Genomic DNA, 23,645 nt, shown 5'->3' with positions numbered 1-23,645 from the left:
ATCGCTGACCCCCGATCATGTGACGAGGGTTAGCGATGCACTCATTTCCGGCCGCCCGACCGGAAGCGCCGGTTAAATGCCGCTGTCTGCGTTTGACAGCAGCATTTAACTAGTTAATAGCGGCAGGTGAATCGCGATTTCAGCCGCTGCTATTGCAGGCACATGTCAGCTGTTCAAAACAGATGACATGTCCCGGCTTTGATGCGGGCTCACTGCCGGAGCCCTGCATCAAAGCGGGGTATCTGACCTCGGACATACTATCCCGTCCGAGGTCAGAAAATGGTTAAGAGCATACTGCCCCCTACTACCCATCTTCTTGATTTCTGATGAGTGTGAAATAAATGCTATCTTTTAATATATGAAGATTCAGTTTCCCCTATTTCCAAAGTGCTACTGTATATCAGAGTCAATATATTGGTGAATATTGTATCAATTTGTGGCTGGTAATTTTTATTTCACTCATGGTTAGTGGTGGGGTGAAGTCATTTATTGTCAAAATACTGTGTTTTCTCTTTTGAAATCATAATGACAGCCTAAAACATCCAAATGACTGAGCAAAAGTTTTCATACCCAATTTCTTAACCGTGTATTGCTCCCTTTAACATCAATAACAGCAGGAAGTCTTTTGAGGTAGTTGTGGATGAGGTTTTTATCTTATCAGATAGTAAAGCTGCCCACTCCTCTTGGCAAAAAGCCTCCAGGTCCTGTAAATTCCTGGGCTGTCTAGCATGAACTGCACACTTGAGATCTCCCCAGAGTGGCTCAATGATATTGAAGTCAGGAGACTGAGATGGCCACTCCAGAGATACGTTGTGGCATTTATGCAGTAATGGCTTTCTTCTGGCGACTCGACCATGCATCCCATTTTTCTTCAAGTGTCTCCTTATTGGGCATCTTGAAACATACACACTGTTAGTTTTCAGAGAGTCCTGTATTTCATCTGATGTTATTTGTAGGTTTTTCTTTGCCTCTCAAACAATTTTCCTGGTATTTATAGACAACATTTTTGTTGGTGTACCTGACCATGCTGATGTTTTTATAGAGCCCCTGATTTTCCATTTGTTAATCACAGTTTGAATACTGCTGACTGGCATTATCAATTCCTTGGATATCTCTTTGTATTCGTTTCCTGTTTTATACAGTTCAACTACCTTTTCCCATAGATCCGTTGACAATTCTTTTGCTTTCTCAATGACTCACAATCCAAAAACATCAGTGGCTGGATGAAAGATGCAAGAGTCTGTCTGGATCCCAGAAACTCACTCAGCTTTTATAAACACACACTGATTATAAGCAAACAGGTCACAGGTTGAGGTTACATTTAGTAGCAATTCAAACCCATTTGTGACAATTTCTGTGCATATTATCAGGCCAAAATCACCAGGGTATGTAAACTTTTGATCAGGGTCATTTAGATGTTTTGGGTTGTCATGATTTAAAAAGAGAAAACACAGTAGTTTGACAATAAATGGCTTCACCCAACCACTAGCCATGAGTGGAGAAAAAGTTTTGGTGTTATCATTCATATTCTCTGAAAAAAAGGCCAAGAAAGCAAAAATTCTGCTGGTGTATGTAAACTTTTGAGCACAACTGTATAACCAAGTGCTGTTCATTATTGGTGATCCCTTTGTGTAGCATGTATCTCTTTTCTCTTGTCTCATGTAATTCATAAGCATGCTTTAAATTGATTCGATTTTCATTACTTGGTGGTGCCCTCTTCCCAACTCAGTTTTTCCAGAAACAACTGATTGTTACTCTAGTGCCAACAAATGAACCTTAAAAGTGCTCAGTGGTGCTTGTCAGGCTTTTACAGTAGCACAAACTAGTAAAAGGGAGCTGGCCATAACAGAAAGAAGCCAAACATGTCACAGGAGATGAGCCTTAATGTATGAAAGCCATAGTGGGGATAGTATTACTATATGGAGGGCGAGGGAATTTGACATTTATAGTAAATGGGGATACAAAGGGGGCATTTATAGTACGTGAGATCACCAAGGGAGCAGTATTAATATGAGGGTATTTATGTCTAAGGAACCAGGAAACACTATTATATTATGCAGCTTGTAAAGAATTGTGAAAAAAAGTGGGGATTGTGTTCTAAGAGTGTTTAGTCACAGATGTCTGTATGTTCTGCAGAGATGAATCATGGCTGAAACAAATCATGGCAGTCTGCATTGAAGATAAAAATAAAAAATGAATGACTTAAATTGTACACATCATTGTTGGTTAATTATGTGTACTTTTTGTAATGAGGTGGATAATAGAGAAATTGAAAGCAAAGAAAATTACAGGAACCACAAGAGTGGAAGACCTGTTCCCTGGGAAGAGATTGAATATGGCGCCATGTCAGGTCATGATTGTGTTGCAGTTACAAAATATAAAAGGCCAGGCCAGGCTGAGAAGGCGGCGGTTGGCTCCAGAACCTGTACCTGGCAGGTCATGTGGCTGCAAAGTGGGTCTACAGCCACCATCGCCTCAGAATTGTCCAAGAGCAATCAGATTCTGGAGAAGGCATGAACTCAGTAGAAGTGCGTAACCCGCATCAGTAGAAGTCCATGATCAGTGCCAGTAGAACTCTGTAAGCAGAGCCGAACCAGGCTTGAGAGATGATCCAGCTGTAGTGAAGGACCATAAACGTATAATACAGAATGTGGGCTGGGGCTGTGCTTCAGTGAAAGAAGACGGACAATGTGACGAGCACACTCTGTACTAAGTGACTCGCATGCCTGGGACTTACAGCCTAGCGAGAATTGCTGTTTACTCCAGTTAGAGCCAGTTTAACAATCCAAGGTGTTTAAAGAGACTATAATGGTGACGAGTCTAGTATCGAGAGTAATGCCCATTAAGCTAAGTTATAAAGGCATTGATAATCATTTAACTGCTAGATAATAAGAACATTAAGGACAGTGTAAGTAATAGAAGTTTAATAGACACTGTATTTAGTCGCATCACTGCATTCAGTTTCATAATATACTGTATTGAACTTGCTACTATTACCCACAATTTCATGCTTACCTGTATGCATGTATATACAGTTAGATAGATTTCCTTTCTATGTTAGTTAAATAAATAGTGTTGGTTGACTACCACTGCCTACTCTTTGTTTGCGCCTTTGCATCCAAACAACCTGATCACATATACACCATCTGAATAACCTGTGTATAACTGGTATTTATCACTAGTTGATCACAGAAAGGGGCAATAGTATTCTTAGAAGCATATTTTTTGTTAACGATAAGTATTGTGGTATAAGTCGGTCATCATATAATGGTAATATGTGGTAGCTATCCTTTTTATGTGTAATTATTGATTTATTGGTTTTGGCATAGTGGGACATACTGTGGTGGCATGACTTTGCTATTGTATAGCGGCATTACTCCTGTGTATGTAGGTAATCTATGGTCATGATGGAGTTGTACTTGTATAATAGTGTTATTGGTAATACTGGTCTTGGTTTAGTGGGTTTTATTAAGCAGTTATTTATTTAGTAAATGTATTATTATTATTTTTATCATTATTATGATTATTATTTAGAAGTCATACTTAGAATTTTACTTCATTGAGTTTTCTGTGGGATTTATGTTATATTTGTGTATGTTTTTTTTACTGGGAATAAAGAATAAAGATTGGCCTTTATAGACTCTAGCACAATCACTGAGACTTATGAATTTGAGCATGAGCTGATGAAGTGGGCCCAGGTTCAATTTTTGTCGTGGGGCCTATACTAGATTAGTTTTGCCACTGCCAAGTGTATAAAGGTTGGCCCAAAGGCCGCCTGTAGTCAACCATCATCTTCTTATCAATGCCATTTGATCTGGCTGATCAAGTTTGAGGAGTCAAACTTAGACTTTGAAATTTGGTAAATATGTGTTAGGTGCCGGGATTCTCCCACTACATGGGGTAGATCCCAAACCATGCCTGCCTCTACGGTGTCCCATTCTGCTTGGTCCGCAGTGGGAGCTGCTCTGCAAAGACATCGGTCTCAGCATCTTGCCCAGACTCGTGCTGTTCACTTGGTTACTGCTGGCTCTCCAGCCAAAGCTATATTGACTAGCCATAAGCAGCGGCGAACAGGCGTTCCAGAGGCTAAGTCCAGAAATCACCCGACTAAGCATGATCGTGAGGTGGCGACCTCTCATTGGTGGTCGGACATCAGCTTCTTGAGTGATGTGGCAGTTCCGGATTGGTCATCGAGCAAGGTCCTGTCTGACTGGACTTAAGTGGAACATATAAAAGGTCCTCTGGAGTGCATGTTGGCATGCTAAGCTCATTTATACCATATGTGTGTGGAACATAATGGCTGTGTGGGCTTGTCTGCGTGTGCTCAGGGCAGGAGTATAACCTTTAGAATTCTGGCACCTCTGGAGAGGAGTTTGAGTGAATTCAGGGCAGGTGTATAGCCTTTAGAATTCCGGCATCTCCGGAGAGGAGTTTGTGTGCATGCACACACTGTGTTTGTGTCCACTACCTGTTCCTTTGCCCCTGTGATGGTTGTGTTCTCCTGTGAGGTTAACAGAGATCGTGTTTAGCACCATACCTGCTCTGATACAGTGTGCGAGTGACACAGCTCTACTGCAGAGTTTCTTTTTTGCTAATGCATGTGAGTGACACAGCTCTGTTGCAGAGCATCTTTTCTGTTGCTGTGTGCAAGTGACACAGCCTTGTGTGCTATACACTGAGTGAGGTAAAACTCAATGCCTGCTAACTTTCGCTCACTGTCTGTTCCGACATTGCTCACTAGCTGTGGTTTTCCATCACTGCACAGTGAACCCCGGGATGCGATCGCACTTTATCATAATATATATTTAGTGTGATCCACAAACCCTAACAATATGTATGAAACAGTCTACATAAATGTCAGAGCACAGATGGGTTTTTCCTAAGCTTTACTAAAGAGATGCCTCTGTTACAAAAACTTTCCAGGGTCTTCTAGATCGGGGTAAGGAAGAAGGTCGGGATCCTCTTTTTTAAAAAAATATAAGGCTTGCAATGAAGTGTATCCTTGTGAACACTGGTTTGTATGGCATGGCAAACAGTGGCATGTAACAGTTTGGGCATACTTGGTAAAGATTACTGTTATTGTGAACAGTTATGCAAGTTGAAGATGAAATTGCATCTAAAAGGCCTAAAGTTAAATATGACGACCCATTCCTTTTGTATTTTAGGTAAAAATACATAAATTGTTATTTTTTACATTTTTTAAATTTCAAAAAGGAAAATTGGTCAATGCAAACGTTTGGGCAACTTAGGAGATTTATGTGCTCAGATAACTTTGACCAAGGTTTCAGATCTTAAGTACCCTGTTAGAGTTATGTCTTTTTCACTACCATCAATATGTTAGAGGTGAGGGAAATTTCCCTGTTTTATAAAAACCCAGACCATTCTAACTTTTTGCCAAAAAACAGTAGCCATGGGTTCTTCTAGGCAGCTGCCTAGTACTCTAAAAGTGAAATGGTGGAGGTTCATAAAGCATGAGAAGGCTATAAAATGATAACAAAGTGTTTTCAACTTGCCCTTTCCTCAGTTCAAAATGTAATTAAAGGGACTCTGTCACCTGAATTTGGAGGGAACAATTTTCAGCCATGGGGCGGGGTTTTCGGGTGATCTTGCCTTACGCAGGCGTGTACTATGGAGGACAGAGAATGAACTTCAATCCAATATTGCAGCCAGCGTGCAGCCAGCGGGTAAGGAAAGGGTGAATCAAACACCCGAAAACCCCGCCCCATGGCTGAAAATTGTTCCCTCCAAATTCAGGGGACAGAGTCCCTTTAAGAAATTGTAGTTAGCAGGACCAGTGGAGGTCAAGATAAGGTCTGAAAGCCCAAGCAAGATTTCTGTGAGAGCTGCTTGTAGGATTGCTAGAGAGGCAAATCAGAACCCCATCTTGACTGCAAAAGACCTTCAGTAAGATTTAGCAGACTCTGGAATTGTGGTACACTGTTCAGAGACATCTGCACAAATGGAAGAGTCATTAGAAGAAAACCTCTCCTGCATCCTCATCATAAAATTCAGCATCAGAGGTATGCAAAAGAACATCAGAACAAGCCTGATACATTTTAGAAACAAGTCGTGTGGACTGATGAGGTTAAAATAGAACTATTTGTCCACACTGATCAAAGGTGTGTGTGGAGAAAAAACAGCACAGAATTTCAGGAAAAGAACATCAGGCATGGGATTACATCCATCATGGTTTGTGCTTGTGTTGCAGCCAATGGCACAGGAAATATTTCACAGAGAGAAAGAAGAATGGATTAAGTAAAATTTCAACAAATGTTTGATGCAAACCTAACGCCATCTGTAAAAAAAAACTAAAGTTTAAAAAAGGATGCCTTCTACAAATGCATAATGATGCTAAACACACATTAAAATCCACAATAGAATACCTCAAAAACAAAAGCTGAAGGTTTTACAATGGTCCTCACAATCCCCTGATCTGAGCATCATTGAAAATCTGTGGCTAGGCCTCAAAATAACAGTGCATGCAAGACAAGCCAGGAATTCTCACAGAACTGGAAGAACTTTCCAAGGAAGAATGGATGAAAATCCCACAAAAAAGAATCGAAAGACACTTGGCTGGCTGCAAAAACTATTTATTTAACTATTTATTTATTTACAAGCTGTAATACTTCCAAAAGGGGGTGCTGCTAGATAATAACTATGCAGGAAGCCAAACTTTTGCATTGGTCAATTTTCCTTTTTGCAATTTTTAAAATGTAAAATATATTTTAAAATGTATAACATTGATCCTTGAAAAAAATAAATTTCATCAAAAATGTTATGGTGGCCCCCATTTTTTTTATTTTCACAAGGGTAACATGAGAATATAAACTCCAACGTTTGTCTGAGTACACTGATACCTAATTTTTTTGGGAAAACTACTGTTTTGTTTAGGTGCATGGCAGGGCTAGGAAAGGAAGGAGTGACGTATGAAATGAAGACTTTGATGGAATAGTCTGCAGACGTCGTGTCATGTTTGGAGAGCCCCTGATGTGCCTAAACAGTGGAAACACTCTACAAGTGACCCCATTTTGGACCCCCCCCAGGAATTTATCTAGATGTGTGTGGAGCACCTTGATCATCCAGGTGCTTCACAGAAATGTACTGTATAATATCGAGCCGTGAAAATAAAAAAATCACATTTTTTTCACAAAAATCTTTTTAGCCTCAATTTTTTTTATTTTCACAAGGGTAACGAGATAAAATAGACCTCAAAATTAGTTGTGCAATTTGTCCTGCTTATGCTAATAGGGGAAAAACTGCTGTCTGAGCACATAGCAGGGCTCAGAAAGGAAAAATTGACATTTGGAACTCAGACATTGATGGAAAGGTGTGCGGGCGTCATGTCCACATGTGTCCCTTTATTGGACTTGATCTAGTGTTTTCTGGTATGTGAATTTTATAATATAGTGGAATTTGGAAGTTGTGTAAAGTGAATCAGGTTGGGCTACATTGGGCTCTACTCTCACCCTTTCTGAGTAGTTGCCCAATTAGCATTTTAGGGAGGCCTTTCTGATTTTTGTGGACACCATTGCATGCTTATGGTAGTTCACGCATGGAGGGACTGGAAGAGCAGGATGCTGGTATAAAAGTTATGTAGAGGTGATAACATTGATTCAGCACCAAGTCCCACACAACTTTCCCACTCACTACCATGACAAGTGGACATTCAGGAAGGTCAATCCAGGTGTAATTCCGTCATTAACCCTAAACCTGTGGATGTATCTTGAGATACTTTCGCACAGCTTGTAGAATTTCATTCCATAACTGGCCCTCTTACTGGGCAGGTATTGCCAGAATTTGAGCTTCCCCTTGAAATGTATTAGGAACTCATCCATGAAGATGTCCTTTTGGGGGAACATATACCTTAGCAAACTTGTTGCTGAAGTGATCAATGACCAGACAAACTTTGCATTATCATTGTAATGCAAAAATTTGTGGATGGCTTTGAATTGTTTACAGGTCATAGCCATGCCAAACAATGGAGACTTGCATAAAGCATCAACACTTTAATATTGCTGAAGTTCTGGTTTCTTCACTACTCCAAGTGAAGGACAAGTCCCCAAGCGGTCATAATTTCTACTGCATCTATAGGGGTTCAGTTAGACAATTAAGAAAAGCCAAAAATTTGCTTGGCATACCAATTTGTTTTTGACACCATGAGGTTTACAAAATCCTCAGAGAAAAAGACTTTGAAAAACTATTTCTGTGAGGCCAGTTATGTCAAATTTGATTCCTGATTGTGATCTATAAAATCAGACATCTATGACTCAATTTTTGGGGGGTGACATCCATACAGGGTCAGTAATGGTGGGCGTCTGCACAGCAGTTCTGGATCACATGATCAAGAAGAGTAGGATGAAAAATAGAGGAAGGCAGCATCCTCTCCCTCACTGTCGGTTAGGGAAGCAGGGAAGACACATGCCTCCTCCCCTGAATGCCAGGATTGTGAAGAGGGGGACATTTTTTCACATATGTGGTGTTTGTGTGTATACCAAATTTTATTCAGGTGTGTGTGTGTGAATGTTTGGCGTAAACTTTTATTTTATTTAGCAGAGAAAAAAAGAAAAAAATTGAAAGAAAAAAAGAAAATAAAAAGAATATAAAAATTTGGCAAAATAAAAAACGTACTAAATATATGTCAGTAAAAAGAAATTACTGAGTGCCCGTGACTATCTGACACTAAACTTGACTATATTCAGTAGAAAACACTGTAGTAGTCGCCGATTTCACCAAATTTTTTCTCATTCTTTTCTCATACCCCAAAAAAATGGAGGCTAATCAATGATGTGCATCAGTGATCAGCACTCAACGGCTATATGATACACACAGGGATGTGATTCTTTTTTTCTGTTTTGCTATCTGACACTAGCCCTGAGTAAATTCAGTAAAAAATACCGTAATAGACACAGATTACTATGGTATATTTTAAATGTCCCTAATCTAGGCCTATTAACTAATCTAAATTTTTTAAAAAGAGAAAAATTCCAGTTTACTATCTGACACTAAGACTGACTTAATTCAGTAAAAAATACTGTAGTAGACGCTGGTTACTATAGTATATTTGTACTCTCCACAATCCAGTCCTATTGATTAATTTAAATTATTATTTTTTTTATTCTTTTTTCACACACACAAACAAAAAATACCACCAGAGGCCTATCAGCAATGTTTGTCACTGACCAGCACTCAACGGCTATAGGATGCACAAACAGAAATGGTGCAAAAAGGGGCTAAAAAGTACGGAAAAAAGTCCTTGCCAAAAGCTAGCACGGACGGTAATCACTGATGTGCTTCTGATCAGCGGCTTGGTGGCTGGTGCAAAGGGTGATGTAAATAATAAGCAGGATCAAAAATGTCCTTTAAAACAGCAAGCACTGGTGTTAATCAGTGATTTGTGATCAGTGCTCAGTGGCTGCAGGATGCACACATGGAGGTGGTACAAAGGGGGGGTAATAGACAGGGACAAAAAAACTCATGGAAAACAGCAAGCATGGGTGCCGTTTAGGGATTTGCAACACTGATCAGCACTCGGCTCCTGCAGGGGCCGTGAACAAAGGAAGAACTTGCAAAAATCATGCAATCAAGTACTGATCAGTGATCATGTACTCATGAGGCAGCAGAAGGGGGATTAGGGAGGGGGCTAGAGAGAGGGGTGAAAAGGTGGAAAGAGAGGAAAGGGGGATTGGGGTGGATTAGTAAAAATCAGGGATCTTGAAATGGATCAGGAACATCTTTCTTCTTTTAGAAACCACAGCAGGAAGACCAGCAGTGATGGCACAGGCTTCGAAAAGTCTGTGGCACCACAAGAACCAGCACAGCATGGCAGATCAACACAATGACTGTTCTGGAATGTCCTTAAACTGGAATGAGGAAGGGCAGAGTGGTCATTGTAAAGTCAGACCATGTCTCTTCACGCTTATTGGTGCGATCGGCATCATTGTCCGATTGCACCAATCACAGTTGGGCCTGGTTCCGCTGTCATTGCTAGGCTCCAGCCTATGATAAGTGCTGCTACTGTACTGATCATAGTCTGGCCACTAGTGTTTCAGGCAATTTCAATGAACAGTCAATCATATCAATCTTAGTTACAGGAAGGGGGGATGATGCCAAACCCCATGACGACTACTCCCATTGCCCTGCTTGTAGAATCAGCAGGCATCTTAATACGATCACTGCAACTGTAGTTGTGGTGCCACATTAAAGATAGGACATATCCATGCAGCCAAGGTCAGTAAGTACTTACCAATCTTGACATATGGATAAGTCCAAGGTCATGAAGGGGTTAAATTTATTGAAAGCAAGTGCTACAGTAACAAGTAGTTAATGATTGTGACAACAATGGAGTTTAGATATTTAATGTATTTTAGATCCAATGATTTAATGATATAATGATATGGATTATACTTTAGCAATACTGAAGCAAGAATGTGAAATTGCCCAAACTTTCTTGACACTTATTTTGGTACTCCTATATTATACCACATTACCAGTATGAATACGAGTATGCATTTTTCTAGACATAATTCAAGAAGTGTAATCAAAGAAATGTTGATTTGCTGATTTGTTATATTAATAAATCTCCACCTGGGGATGAAGTGAATTTTTAAGATTAGAACATTTCATACTTAAGGTAAAAGATAAAACAACAGACTATACATGGCATGGATTCCTAACAGCAGCAAGAGTAACATTATATTCGTGTTTAAATTATTTTATTTTCCAGACTTGAAATAGGACAAAACATTTTTTGCTTAAAATTTAAAATTATTAACCATTACACTACTTACTGTACAAATATTGTGAAACTTCCCTGCTGCTAGACAGGAGGGATTATAATTTTCCAATTGCCTTAAAAACCTACTGAAAAGCCATAGCATCATTAATTTTAAATGTGCTTTTGGCATTTACAAAAGTAAAAAAAAAATGCATAAAATTGCAAAATAATAATAACAATAGCAATATAGTAACAATTTCTTTTCTAATAGTGTTCTGATATCCTGGTACTGAGGGACTATAGGCATTATAATGTTATAATTGCTGGAAAATTCAACTGCCAGGCCTCAGGCCTCAGCATTTAAAGAATTCTGCAGAACATATCCTTGTTTTTTTTAAGTTGTACAGTATAAGATACTTACAAACACAAACTGGAGTTTGTCCTGACCACTTGTGATCCTGAAGGCATATACGAACAGATGTGCCTACTAAGCGAAAGCCAGGATTACACTGATAAACCACAGTATCTCGATAGCTGAAGCCATCCCCACTAATGTGTCCATTTACTATTGGATCAGGAGAGCCACAATGGCCTGCTGTAAATAAAAACAAAACACAAATATGTTTAAAACACAATATGTATACATGAATTTAACATACATATAAGGGTATGCTATCTAAATTACTGATAGATGCAAAAGTACATTTAGAAACTAAGGATGAGCAAACAATGCTCAGTAATACTCGGATATTAGCCAAGCATCTTGGTGCTTGTTCATATTCATTTACACATCCATATATTATTATTAAAAAAATTTCTGTATTCAATTACTCAACCATATAATATTACATGGTCTGTGATACATTTTGGTGCCACGTAACAATCCAAAAAAGTATTGAAATATTTTTCTGTGTTCAATTACTCATCCATTGCTAGGACTGGCGGAACACACCAAATATAAATAAGAGGCGATATAAGATGCGTTTGCAGTCTGGGGTCCTCCTTGGAGAGAAGACACCTGTTGCTCGGTAATGGCAGATTACATGGCAGTATTAAGAGAAAACACATACGGACTAGCTTCACCCGGTATGGAGGAAGCAAACCCTGTTGCGTCACAGGGCCGTGATACTGCACAGAGAGCACAAGCAAGGAGTCACAGAACTCTGCTCCAAGACTCAGGGTCAGAGTCCCTGGAGACCTCCTGCGCTCAACACCGCTACAGTGGTGTCAGGAGTAAACTAAACTAAAATAGGTTTAGCCCACTGGGTGCCCACAGCGCCACTCTGGCGAACACCACTAACCGCTCTATCTAGGGATGGGTAAGCACACTGGTTGCGCACAGTGCCGCACTGGCTAACGCTGCTGATAGAGGCTGTAGATTGTGCCTGGTGCTGGATAGCACTAACTGGCCCGAACATTCATCAACAATAGGGATGGGAATGATTTGGAGCTTTCACCAGAAGAGCCATACATCCACACACACACACAATAACTGATTTATACTAGCGCATAGCCATGCGGCCATGCAAACCTTTTATAGCTGTAGCTCTCCTGGACCTTCATAGTGATCCAATAGGAGCCACCAGAGGACCTGAGCATGTGACCCCTGACCTCCAATGAGAGGTCGACCCGTGGGCATGCTCAGTAGGGGAAAATCAGGACCCTGGAATGTCTGTTCACCACTGATCAGTGCTGGCTACAGTGGCTGAGCCTGGAATGGCAGCAATAACCAAGTGCACAGTATCAGCTTGAGCCAGACGCTGGGATCGATGTCTCTGCTGAGCAGGTTCCACTGCAGCTGGAGGAGAATGGGAGACCGCAGCGGACATGCTTTGAGATTCCCCCTATGCAGCGGCAGGAACTCGACACCTAACATTCATATACTATTGTGTGGTCTGTGGTAAATTTCAGTGTTTTTTAACAGTCGAAAAAATAGTTGAAAAAAATGTCTGTATTCAATTACTCATCCATATACTATTACATGGTCTGTGGTACATTTCGGTGTTATATAACAGTCACAAAAAGCATTGAAACATTTTTATGTATTCAATTACTCATCCATATAGCTATTACATGGTCTGTGGTACATTTTGATGTTATATAGCAAAAAAGAATTGAAAAATGTTTCTGTATTCAATTATTAATTTACTATTACGTGGTCTGTGGTGCATTTTAGTGTTATATAACAGTCTGAAAAGCATTGACTTTTTTTCTGCATTCAATTACGCATACATATACTATTATGTGTTTTGTTTCACATTTTGTTGTTATATAACAGTCCAAAAAAGCATTGAAAAATGTTTCTGTATTCTATTACCCACCCATATACTATGAAGTGCTCTGTGGTGCATTTTGATGTTATATAACAGTAGAAAAAAAACGTTAAAAAATTGTCTGTGTTTAATTAGTCGTCAATTGAGTATAAGGTACTTTCTCTGACATGTTAGTGGTATTTAAGATTAGAAAAAAGCATTGAAAATTTTGTATTCAATTAGTCCTCCATAGATTATTAGGTGCTCTCTGTTACATTTCAGTGGTACATAAGACTTCAAAAAAGTTATTGAAAAATTTGTCTGAATTCAATTAGCCATCCATACAGTTCTAGGTGCTTTCTTTTAAATTTTGGTGGTACATAAAATTCCTCCAAAAATTTAATAATTTTGCCTGTTCAATTTGTCATCAAAAGAGCATTAGGTACTCTCTGTTACATTTTGATGGTATAAACAACTCAAAAATTGTTGAAAAATATGTCTGTATTCAATTAGTCATCCATAGAGTGTTAGATCCATTATGTTACATTTTGGTGGTACATAAGTCTCCAAAAAAAGAGTTGAAAAGTTTGTCTGGATCGAGTTAGCTATCCATAGAGTATTAGGTGCTTTTTATTAAATTTCAGGGGTATATAATGCTCCAAAAAAAGCTGTAAAAATTGTCTGTAGTCATCCACAGGGCATTAGGTGCTTTTTACATTTCGGAGGAACATAAGACTCCAAAGAAGAATTAAAAATTTGGATTCAATTAAACATCCATATCATATTACGTGCACTCTGTTACATTTTAGAAGTACATTGGACTCCAAAAAGGAGTTCAAAAATTTGTCTGTGTTTAATTAGTCAACCATACACTCACCGGCCACTTTATTAGGTACACCATGCTAGTAACGGGTTGGACCCCCTTTTGCCTTCAGAACTGCCTCAATTCTTCGTGGCATAGATTCAACAAGGTGCTGGAAGCATTCCTCAGAGATTTTGGTCCATATTGACATGATGGCATCACACAGTTGCCGCAGATTTGTCGGCTGCACATCCCAAAGATGCTCCATACAAGGCAGGATGGATCCATGCTTTCATGTTGTTTACGCCAAATTCTGACCCTACCATCCGAATGTCGCAGCAGAAATCGAGACTCATCAGACCAAGCAACGTTTTTCCAATCTTCTACTGTCCAATTTCGATGAGCTTGTACAAATTGTAGCCTCAGTTTCCTGTTCTTAGCTGAAAGGAGTGGTACCCGGTGTGGTCTTCTGCTGCTGTAGCCCATCTGCCTCAAAGTTCGACGCACTGTGCGTTCAGAGATGCTCTTAGGCCTACCTTGGTTGTAACGGGTGGCGATTTGAGTCACTGTTGCCTTTCTATCAGCTCGAACCAGTCTGCCCATTCTCCTCTGACCTCTGGCATCAACAAGGCATTTCCGCCCACAGAACTGCCGCTCACTGGATTTTTTTTCTTTTTCGGACCATTCTCTGTAAACCCTAGAGATGGTTGTGCGTGAAAATCCCAGTAGATCAGCAGTTTCTGAAATACTCAGACCAGCCCTTCTGGCACCAACAACCATGCCACGTTCAAAGACACTCAAATCACCTTTCTTCCCCATACTGATGCTCGGTTTGAACTGCAGGAGATTGTCTTGACCATGTCTACATGCCTAAATGCACTGAGTTGCCGCCATGTGATTGGCTGATTAGAAATTAAGTGTTAACAAGAAGTTGGACAGGTGTACCTAATAAAGTGGCCGGTGAGTGTATATACCACATTTCGGAGGTATATAAGACTCCAAAAAAGGTTGAAAAAAAATACTGTATTAATTTAGTCATCCATAGAGTATTAGGTGTGCTCTATTACATTTAGGGTGGTACATAAGACTAAAAAAGAGAATAAAAATTTGTCTGGATTCAATTAGTGAACCATACAGTTTTAGGCAATTTCTGTGACAGCCACCATCTGCCCCAGAGCCTGGAAGAGGTTATTTACATAAACTGAATAAAGAGTATTTCTCAGTATAACACAGCAGATATGAGAAACAGAGGTAGGACTGTTTTCAACATTCTGTAGCCTGTATTCCCTTCTTAATTGTTCAGATAGGTCAATGTTGTGAAATTGGATTCTGGGCTCCCCCGGTGGCCACTTGTGGAATTGTACTTGTGTGCATCATCCCCTCTGTTCACCTGCTCCTATCAGGATGTGGGAGTCGCTATATAACCTTGCTCCTCTGTCAGTTTCATGCCGGTCAACAATGTAATCAGTAGCCTTTCTGTGCATGTTCCTGCTACTAGACAACTCCCAGCTAAGTTGGACTTTTGTCCTTGTGTGTTTTTGCATTTTGTTCCTGTTCACAGCTGCTGTTTCGTTACTGTGTCTGGAAAGCTCTTGTGAGCGGAAATTGCCACTCTGGTGTTATGAGTTAATGCTAGAGTCTTAAAGTAATTTCTGGATGGTGTTTTGATAGGGTTTTCTGCTGACCATGAAAGTGCCCTTTCTGTCTTCATGCTATCTAGTAAGCGGACCTCGATTTTGCTAAACCTATTTTCATACTACGTTTGTCGTTTCATCTAAAATCAACGCCAATATATGTGGGGGCCTCTGTCTGCCTTTTGGGAAAATTTCTCTAGAGGTGAGCCAGGACTGTCTTTTCCTCTGCTAGGATTAGGTAGTTCTCCGGCTGGCGCTGGGCATCTAGGGATAAAAAAACGTAGGCATGCTACCCGGCCACTTCTAGTTGTGCGGCAGGTTTAGTTCATGGTCAGTATAGTTTCCATCTTCCAAGAGCTAGTTCTCATATATGCTGGGCTATGTTCTCTCGCCATTGAGAATCATGACAGTTTGACCGGCCCAAAAAAGGGTTAAATTACTGGCTGAGAAAGGAGAGAAAAAAGAAGTCTGCTACAATTTTTTTTTTTCCCTCTAGTTCTGAGTGTGCTCTTAATTGAATCACTTGCTAGTCTGCCTATACTGCAGCCTTCCTCTCTTCCTCTCCTTCTAATCCTTGAATGGCTCTGTGTTCACCTGTTTCAAATGGATCTTCAGAGTGTAGCTACAGGTTTGAATAATCTCGCCACAAAGGTACAAAATTTGCAAGATTTTGTTGTTCATGCACCTATGTCTGAGCCTAGAATTCCTTTGCCTGAATTCTTCTCGGGGAATAGATCTCACTTTCAAAATTTTAAAAATAATTGCAAATTGTTTTTGTCCCTGAAGTCTCGCTCTGCCGGAGACCCTGCACAGCAGGTCAGGATTGTAATTTCCTTGCTCCGGGGCGACCCTCAAGACTGGGCTTTTGCATTGGCACCAGGGGATCCTGCGTTGCTCAATGTGGATGCGTTTTTTCTGGCCTTGGGGTTGCTTTATGAGGAACCTCATTTAGAGCTTCAGGCGGAAAAGGCCTTGATGTCCTTGTCTCAGGGGCAAGATGAAGCTGAAATATACTGCCAAAAATTCCGCAAATGGTCTGTGCTTACTCAGTGGAATGAGTGCGCCCTGGCGGCGATTTTCAGAGAAGGTCTCTCTGATGCCATTAAGGATGTTATGGTGGGGTTCCCTGTGCCTGCGAGTCTGAATGAGTCCATGACGATGGCTATTCAGATCGATAGGCGTCTGCGGGAGCGCAAACCTGTGCACCATTTGGCGGTGTCTACTGAGAAAACGCCAGAAAATATGCAATGTGATAGAATTCTGTCCAGAAGCGAGCGGCAGAATTTTAGACGAAAAAATGGGTTGTGCTTCTATTGTGGTGATTCAACTCATGTTATATCAGCATGCTTTAAGCGTACTAAGAAGCCTGACAAGTCTGTTTCAATTAGCACTTTACAGTCTAAGTTTATTCTATCTGTGACCCTGATTTGTTCTTTGTCATCTATTACCGCGGACGCCTATGTCGACTCTGGCGCTGCTTTGAGTCTTATGGATTGGTCCTTTGCCAAACGCTGTGGGTATGATTTGGAGCCATTGGAGGCTCCGATACCTCTGAAAGGGATTGACTCCACCCCATTGGCTAGTAATAAACCACAATACTGGACACAAGTGACTATGCGTGTTAATCCGGATCACCAGGAGGTTATTCACTTTCTGGTGCTGTATAATCTACATGATGTTTTGGTGCTGGGATTGCCATGGCTGCAATCTCATAACCCAGTCCTCGACTGGAGAGCTATGTCTGTGTTAAGCTGGGGATGTAAAGGAACTCATGGGGACGTACCTTTGGTTTCCATTTCATCATCTATTCCCTCTGAGATTCCTGAATTCTTGTCTGACTTTCGTGACGTTTTTGAAGAACCCAAGGTTGGTTCACTACCTCCGCACCGGGAGTGCGATTGTGCCATAGACTTGATCCCGGGTAGTAAAAACCCTAAGGGTCGTTTATTTAATCTGTCTGTGCCTGAACACGCTGCTATGCGAGAATATATAAAGGAGTCCTTGGAAAAGGGACATATTCGTCCTTCGTCATCTCCCTTAGGAGCCGGTTTTTTCTTTGTGTCTAAGAAAGACGGCTCTTTGAGGCCGTGTATTGATTATCGACTTTTGAATAAAATCACGGTTAAATATCAATATCCGTTACCACTGCTTACTGATTTGTTTGCTCGTATAAAGGGGGCCAAGTGGTTCTCTAAGATTGATCTCCGTGGGGCGTATAATTTGGTGCGAATCAAGCAGGGGGATGAGTGGAAAACCGCATTTAATACGCCCGAGGGCCATTTTGAGTATTTGGTGATGCCTTTTGGTCTTTCAAATGCCCCTTCAGTCTTCCAGTCCTTTATGCATGACATTTTCTGCGATTATTTGGATAAATTTATGATTGTGTATCTGGATGATATTCTGATTTTTTCGGATGACTGGGACTCTCATGTCCAGCAGGTCAGGAGGGTTTTTCAGGTTTTGCGGTCTAATTCCTTGTGTGTGAAGGGTTCTAAGTGTGTTTTTGGGGTTCAGAAGATTTCCTTCTTGGGATACATTTTTTCCCCCTCTTCCATCGAGATGGATCCTGTCAAGGTTCAGGCTATTGGTGATTGGACGCAACCCTCTTCTCTTAAGAGTCTTCAGAAATTTTTGGGCTTTGCTAACTTTTATCGTCGATTTATTGCTGGTTTTTCTGATGTTGTAAAACCATTGACTGATTTGACTAAGAAGGGTGCTGATGTTGCTGATTGGTCCCCTGATGCTGTGGAGGCCTTTCGGGAGCTCAAGCGCCGCTTTTCTTCCGCCCCAGTGTTGCGTCAGCCTGATGTTGCTCTTCCTTTTCAGGTTGAGGTCGACGCTTCTGAAATCGGAGCTGGGGCGGTGTTGTCGCAGAGAAGTTCCGACTGCTCCGTGATGAGACCTTGTGCTTTTTTTTCCCGTAAATTTTCGCCCGCCGAGCGGAATTATGATATTGGGAATCGGGAGCTTTTGGCCATGAAGTGGGCTTTTGAGGAGTGGCGTCACTGGCTTGAGGGGGCCAGACATCAGGTGGTGGTATTGACTGACCACAAAAATTTAATTTACCTTGAGTCTGCCAGGCGCCTGAATCCTAGACAAGCGCGCTGGTCGTTGTTTTTCTCTCGGTTTAATTTTGTGGTGTCTTACCTACCGGGTTCTAAGAATGTTAAGGCGGATGCCCTTTCTAGGAGTTTTGAGCCTGACTCCCCTGGTAATTCTGAGCCCACAGGTATCCTTAAAGATGGAGTGATATTGTCTGCCGTTTCTCCAGACCTGCGGCGGGCCTTGCAGGAGTTTCAGGCGGATAGACCTGATCGTTGCCCACCTGGTAGACTGTTTGTTCCTGATGATTGGACCAGTAGAGTCATCTCTGAGGTTCATTCTTCTGCGTTGGCAGGTCATCCTGGAATCTTTGGTACCAGGGATTTGGTGGCAAGGTCCTTCTGGTGGCCTTCCCTGTCACGAGATGTGCGAGGCTTTGTGCAGTCTTGTGACGTTTGTGCTCGGGCCAAGCCTTGTTGTTCTCGGGCTAGTGGATTGTTGTTACCCTTGCCTATCCCGAAGAGGCCTTGGACGCACATCTCGATGGATTTTATTTCGGATCTGCCTGTTTCTCAGAAGATGTCTGTCATCTGGGTGGTGTGTGACCGTTTCTCTAAGATGGTCCATCTGGTTCCCTTGCCTAAGTTGCCTTCTTCTTCCGAGTTGGTTCCTCTGTTTTTTCAAAATGTTGTTCGTTTGCATGGTATTCCGGAGAATATCGTTTCTGACAGAGGGACCCAATTCGTGTCTAGATTTTGGCGGGCATTCTGTGCTAGGATGGGCATAGATTTGTCTTTTTCGTCTGCTTTCCATCCTCAGACTAATGGCCAGACCGAGCGGACTAATCAGACCTTGGAGACATATTTGAGGTGTTTTGTGTCTGCGGATCAGGATGATTGGGTTGCTTTTTTGCCTTTGGCGGAGTTCGCCCTCAATAATCGGGCAAGCTCTGCCACCTTGGTGTCCCCGTTTTTCTGTAATTCGGGGTTTCATCCTCGATTTTCCTCCGGTCAAGTGGAATCTTCGGATTGTCCTGGAGTGGATGCTGTGGTGGAGAGGTTGCATCAGATTTGGGGGCAGGTGGTGGACAATTTGAAGTTGTCCCAGGAGAAGACTCAGCTTTTTGCCAACCGCCGTCGTCGTGTTGGTCCTCGGCTTTGTGTTGGGGACTTGGTGTGGTTGTCTTCTCGTTTTGTCCCTATGAGGGTTTCTTCTCCTAAGTTTAAGCCTCGGTTCATCGGCCCGTACAAGATATTGGAGATTCTTAACCCTGTGTCCTTCCGTTTGGACCTCCCTGCATCCTTTTCGATTCATAATGTTTTTCATCGGTCATTGTTGCGCAGGTATGAGGTACCAGCTGTGCCTTCCGTTGAGCCTCCTGCTCCGGTGTTGGTTGAGGGTGAGTTGGAGTACGTTGTGGAAAAGATCTTGGACTCTCGTGTTTCCAGACGGAAACTCCAGTATCTGGTCAAATGGAAGGGATACGGTCAGGAGGATAATTCTTGGGTCACTGCCTCTGATGTTCATGCCTCCGATCTTGTCCGTGCCTTTCATAGGGCTCATCCTGATCGCCCTGGTGGTTCTGGTGAGGGTTCGGTGCCCCCTCCTTGAGGGGGGGGTACTGTTGTGAAATTGGATTCTGGGCTCCCCCGGTGGCCACTTGTGGAATTTAACTTGTGTGCATCATCCCCTCTGTTCACCTGCTCCTATCAGGATGTGGGAGTCGCTATATAACCTTGCTCCTCTGTCAGTTTCATGCCGGTCAACAATGTAATCAGTAGCCTTTCTGTGCATGTTCCTGCTACTAGACAACTCCCAGCTAAGTTGGACTTTTGTCCTTGTGTGTTTTTGCATTTTGTTCCTGTTCACAGCTGCTGTTTCGTTACTGTGTCTGGAAAGCTCTTGTGAGCGGAAATTGCCACTCTGGTGTTATGAGTTAATGCTAGAGTCTTAAAGTAATTTCTGGATGGTGTTTTGATAGGGTTTTCTGCTGACCATGAAAGTGCCCTTTCTGTCTTCATGCTATCTAGTAAGCGGACCTCGATTTTGCTAAACCTATTTTCATACTACGTTTGTCGTTTCATCTAAAATCACCGCCAATATATGTGGGGGCCTCTGTCTGCCTTTTGGGAAAATTTCTCTAGAGGTAAGCCAGGACTGTCTTTTCCTCTGCTAGGATTAGGTAGTTCTCCGGCTGGCGCTGGGCATCTAGGGATAAAAAAACGTAGGCATGCTACCCGGCCACTTCTAGTTGTGCGGCAGGTTTAGTTCATGGTCAGTATAGTTTCCATCTTCCAAGAGCTAGTTCTCATATATGCTGGGCTATGTTCTCTCGCCATTGAGAATCATGACAGGTCAAATGTGGTGACAGATTACATTTACCTCACCATTATTAGGAATACAACCCATCAAGCAATAAATGTTTTCAAGAAAGAAGTTAACTCTTTCCAAATTTGCCAGAAAGTAGATTGTTTGATTTTTTTTGGGTGGGGAGATGTGGTGAGCTTGCAATGATGTTAGATATGGTATATTAAAATCACCACAGGATAGTGTCCATTTTAGATCATGATTAGTAGGGATGAGCAAACCTTTCAAGGTTCAGTACCTTTTTCGGCTAACATTCTGATGTTCGCCGAAAATGTTCGTTGAATGTTCGTTGAATGTTCATCAAACATTCCCAAACCCGATTGAATTCAATGGGAAGCAAAGCTGAATGCATAGACAACACCTTCAGGGGAGTAAAATAGCTGCCAGAACAGCGCAAATTAGGGGCAGACACCTGCAAATGTGGCACCAATTGACCCACAGTAGAAATCTGATGACACAGCAGCAGTCAGCCAGGGGCCATGCATGAGGTATGAGTGTCTGGGCCTGCATTTAGAGCTTTGAATTTAATTTTTAATAAACATAAAGTGAGTAACGGACCAATGTTAGCCTGCTGTGCTGGGAGCCCTGATACCTCATGTAACAGCTTAAACTGTTTTTTTTTTTTGCTCAACCACACACAGGTGTCACAAATATCAGCCTGGTAGACCACTAATACGGATACGGATAGAAATGGTGATTGGGCAACTGGTACTGGGGGACTGCAAGGGCCGTCAGCTTTCAGACACTGTCTATATCCACCAGGTGGAAAGGCAGCATTTGGAGATGGTGGTGTTCAAGCTCTTAGCTTTGGTGTGTGTAGGAGGAATCATTCTTTTATGTAACCACAACTGTGGGACCCAGAGCTGGCTGCTGTGCTGAGAAGGGCATGACAAACTGCTGACTGTGAATGAGGTACAGGCAGAAATGTTATGGTGGATTTAGAAAGATGTGGTATAACATGGTGACACAAAAACAGCAGCAACCTCCACTTCAGTAACAGCTGATGGGCGTTCACTCACCCCAACTGTAGGGGGTAAATAAGGGGAGTTCCTGCTGCCGAAGACTTGTGTGAGAACACTTGCCACAGTGTCGTAGGAGGAAGTAGCAGATGTGGCTGATGTGACGCTGATGTGATGCTGGTGTTTGGCGGGGCCTGTTAGTCCCCATTTTAGATCACTGAGATTCCCAGACTAACGCATGTTGATCGCAAATGTGAAGTTTCATTCCTGTAGAAGTCAAATTACTGCAATTTTTGCCAATACTGAGTCTTTTTTTTGGCAAAATTGACAGATCATGTGAGTTGGGTCTTCCTTTGCAGTCTGAAAACAGGAATAGGCTAGGCAACACTTGCCGCTCTTGTGAATTAAAGACCTTTGATCGCTGCTGGCCAAAAACCCCAGCTGTCGCTGAGGTTCAGTTTTTATCTTGGTTGTATCACTCCGTATCTGTGCAGCAAGCCACAATGTAAGCCCTCATCTTCCTCCCCTTCCACCTCATCTGCTGAGCTACTGAGCTGTGTGCCTCTGGCTTCACACCATGTGGGATCTAGAATCTCATTGTCTTCTCTGTTCTCCCAATACTCACCCTAACAGTTACCATCCTCTTTTTCCTGCTCTGCCAGCACAGAACAGTCTATATGCGCTTCTGGTATCTGAGTCTCATCAGGATCCCCTCCACACAATGGGGGTTAACATCTGGTGATGAGGATCTGGATTCTGCTCTGACCCTATTTTGTCTGGCAACAGATCTATTGGAAAAAAATGTTGGGCATCCGTGCAGATGCTTTCCTCCTCTCGATTCTGTGAATCTTTGAAGCAGACATTGATGCCCATGAAATAGAATGTGTTAACAGCTCTGCAGATATGCCAATCTGTGATTCCCCACAGTCAGATGGGCAATTGCAGAACTGTAACGTGAGGGAAGACATGGTAATTGGGGTGCCACCTCTGAGGATTGTACTGTGGGTGATATTAAGATGAAGGAAGAGGAGGAGAGGCCACTTGATGCAACACTTGCCATCCACTGAAGCACATGCTCTTTCTGGCCTTTATCTACATGGTGTACTGCTGTGAAGCTGCCAAAGGGAATGGACTAACCTGTCCAGTAACGGATGTTGTCAGTTGTCTTTATTTAAGACAAGACTGTGTTTGTTCAGTAGAGCTTTCAGTAACATTAACACCTAACCCACGTGCATCTGGAAAACTACATTTACTCCCCCCTTCCACCACGACCTCACATTATCCCACTCATGCTGGATGTACCCTTTTCCTCTTTTAACCAGTGCTTCACAACCCTAGGCCCATAACTGTCAGTCATCTGTCACTAAATTAACAATGAGTATTTATTTGTGAGATAGTGTGACTCGACCACAGAATTAGCAGAAAGGATTAAGATTCAGAAATGTGAGTTGGTGTCTGGACCACAGTATTAGTACAAACAATTTAGATTTTGAAATGTGGTCTCCTTCCTGCACCACAGTATTAGCACAAACAATTTAGATTAGGAAATGTGGCTTCCTGCCTGCACCAAAATATTAGCAAAGACCATTTAGATTAGGAAATATGGCCTCCTGCCTGATTATGGTGAGTAATTCTGGCCTCCAGCCTGCACCACAATATTAGCATACATGGTTTAGATTAGGAAATGTGGCCTCCTGCCTGCACCACATTATTAACACAAATGAGTTAAAGAAATGTGGCCTCCTGCCTTCACCACAATATTAGCACAAAAGATTTAGATTAGAAAATGTGGCCTTCTGCCTGCACCACAACATTAGCACAAACATTTTTGATTAGGAAATGTGGCCTTCTTGCCTGCACCACGCTATTATCACA

At 41.9% G+C, this 23,645-nt stretch overlaps 1 protein-coding gene across 2 annotated transcripts in view; it reads right to left on the bottom strand.

Annotated features, from left to right (window-relative positions):
• CSMD1 (CUB and Sushi multiple domains 1) overlaps positions 1 to 23,645 on the bottom strand; it is a 2,858,343-nt gene that overhangs the window by 229,394 nt on the left and 2,605,304 nt on the right. For both annotated transcript variants that reach the window (XM_077290057.1, XM_077290056.1), the window contains exon 53: positions 11,136 to 11,309. In XM_077290057.1, coding sequence (XP_077146172.1) covers positions 11,136 to 11,309 — 174 coding nt within the window. The remainder of the gene's footprint in view (positions 1 to 11,135; positions 11,310 to 23,645) is intronic.

Source organism: Ranitomeya variabilis, chromosome 2 (genome assembly GCF_051348905.1).
Source record: "Ranitomeya variabilis isolate aRanVar5 chromosome 2, aRanVar5.hap1, whole genome shotgun sequence".
Taxonomy (NCBI): Eukaryota; Metazoa; Chordata; class Amphibia; order Anura; family Dendrobatidae; genus Ranitomeya; species Ranitomeya variabilis.
The sequence above is the reverse complement of the archived record's forward strand: the minus strand, read 5'-3'. Positions and strand labels throughout refer to the sequence as shown.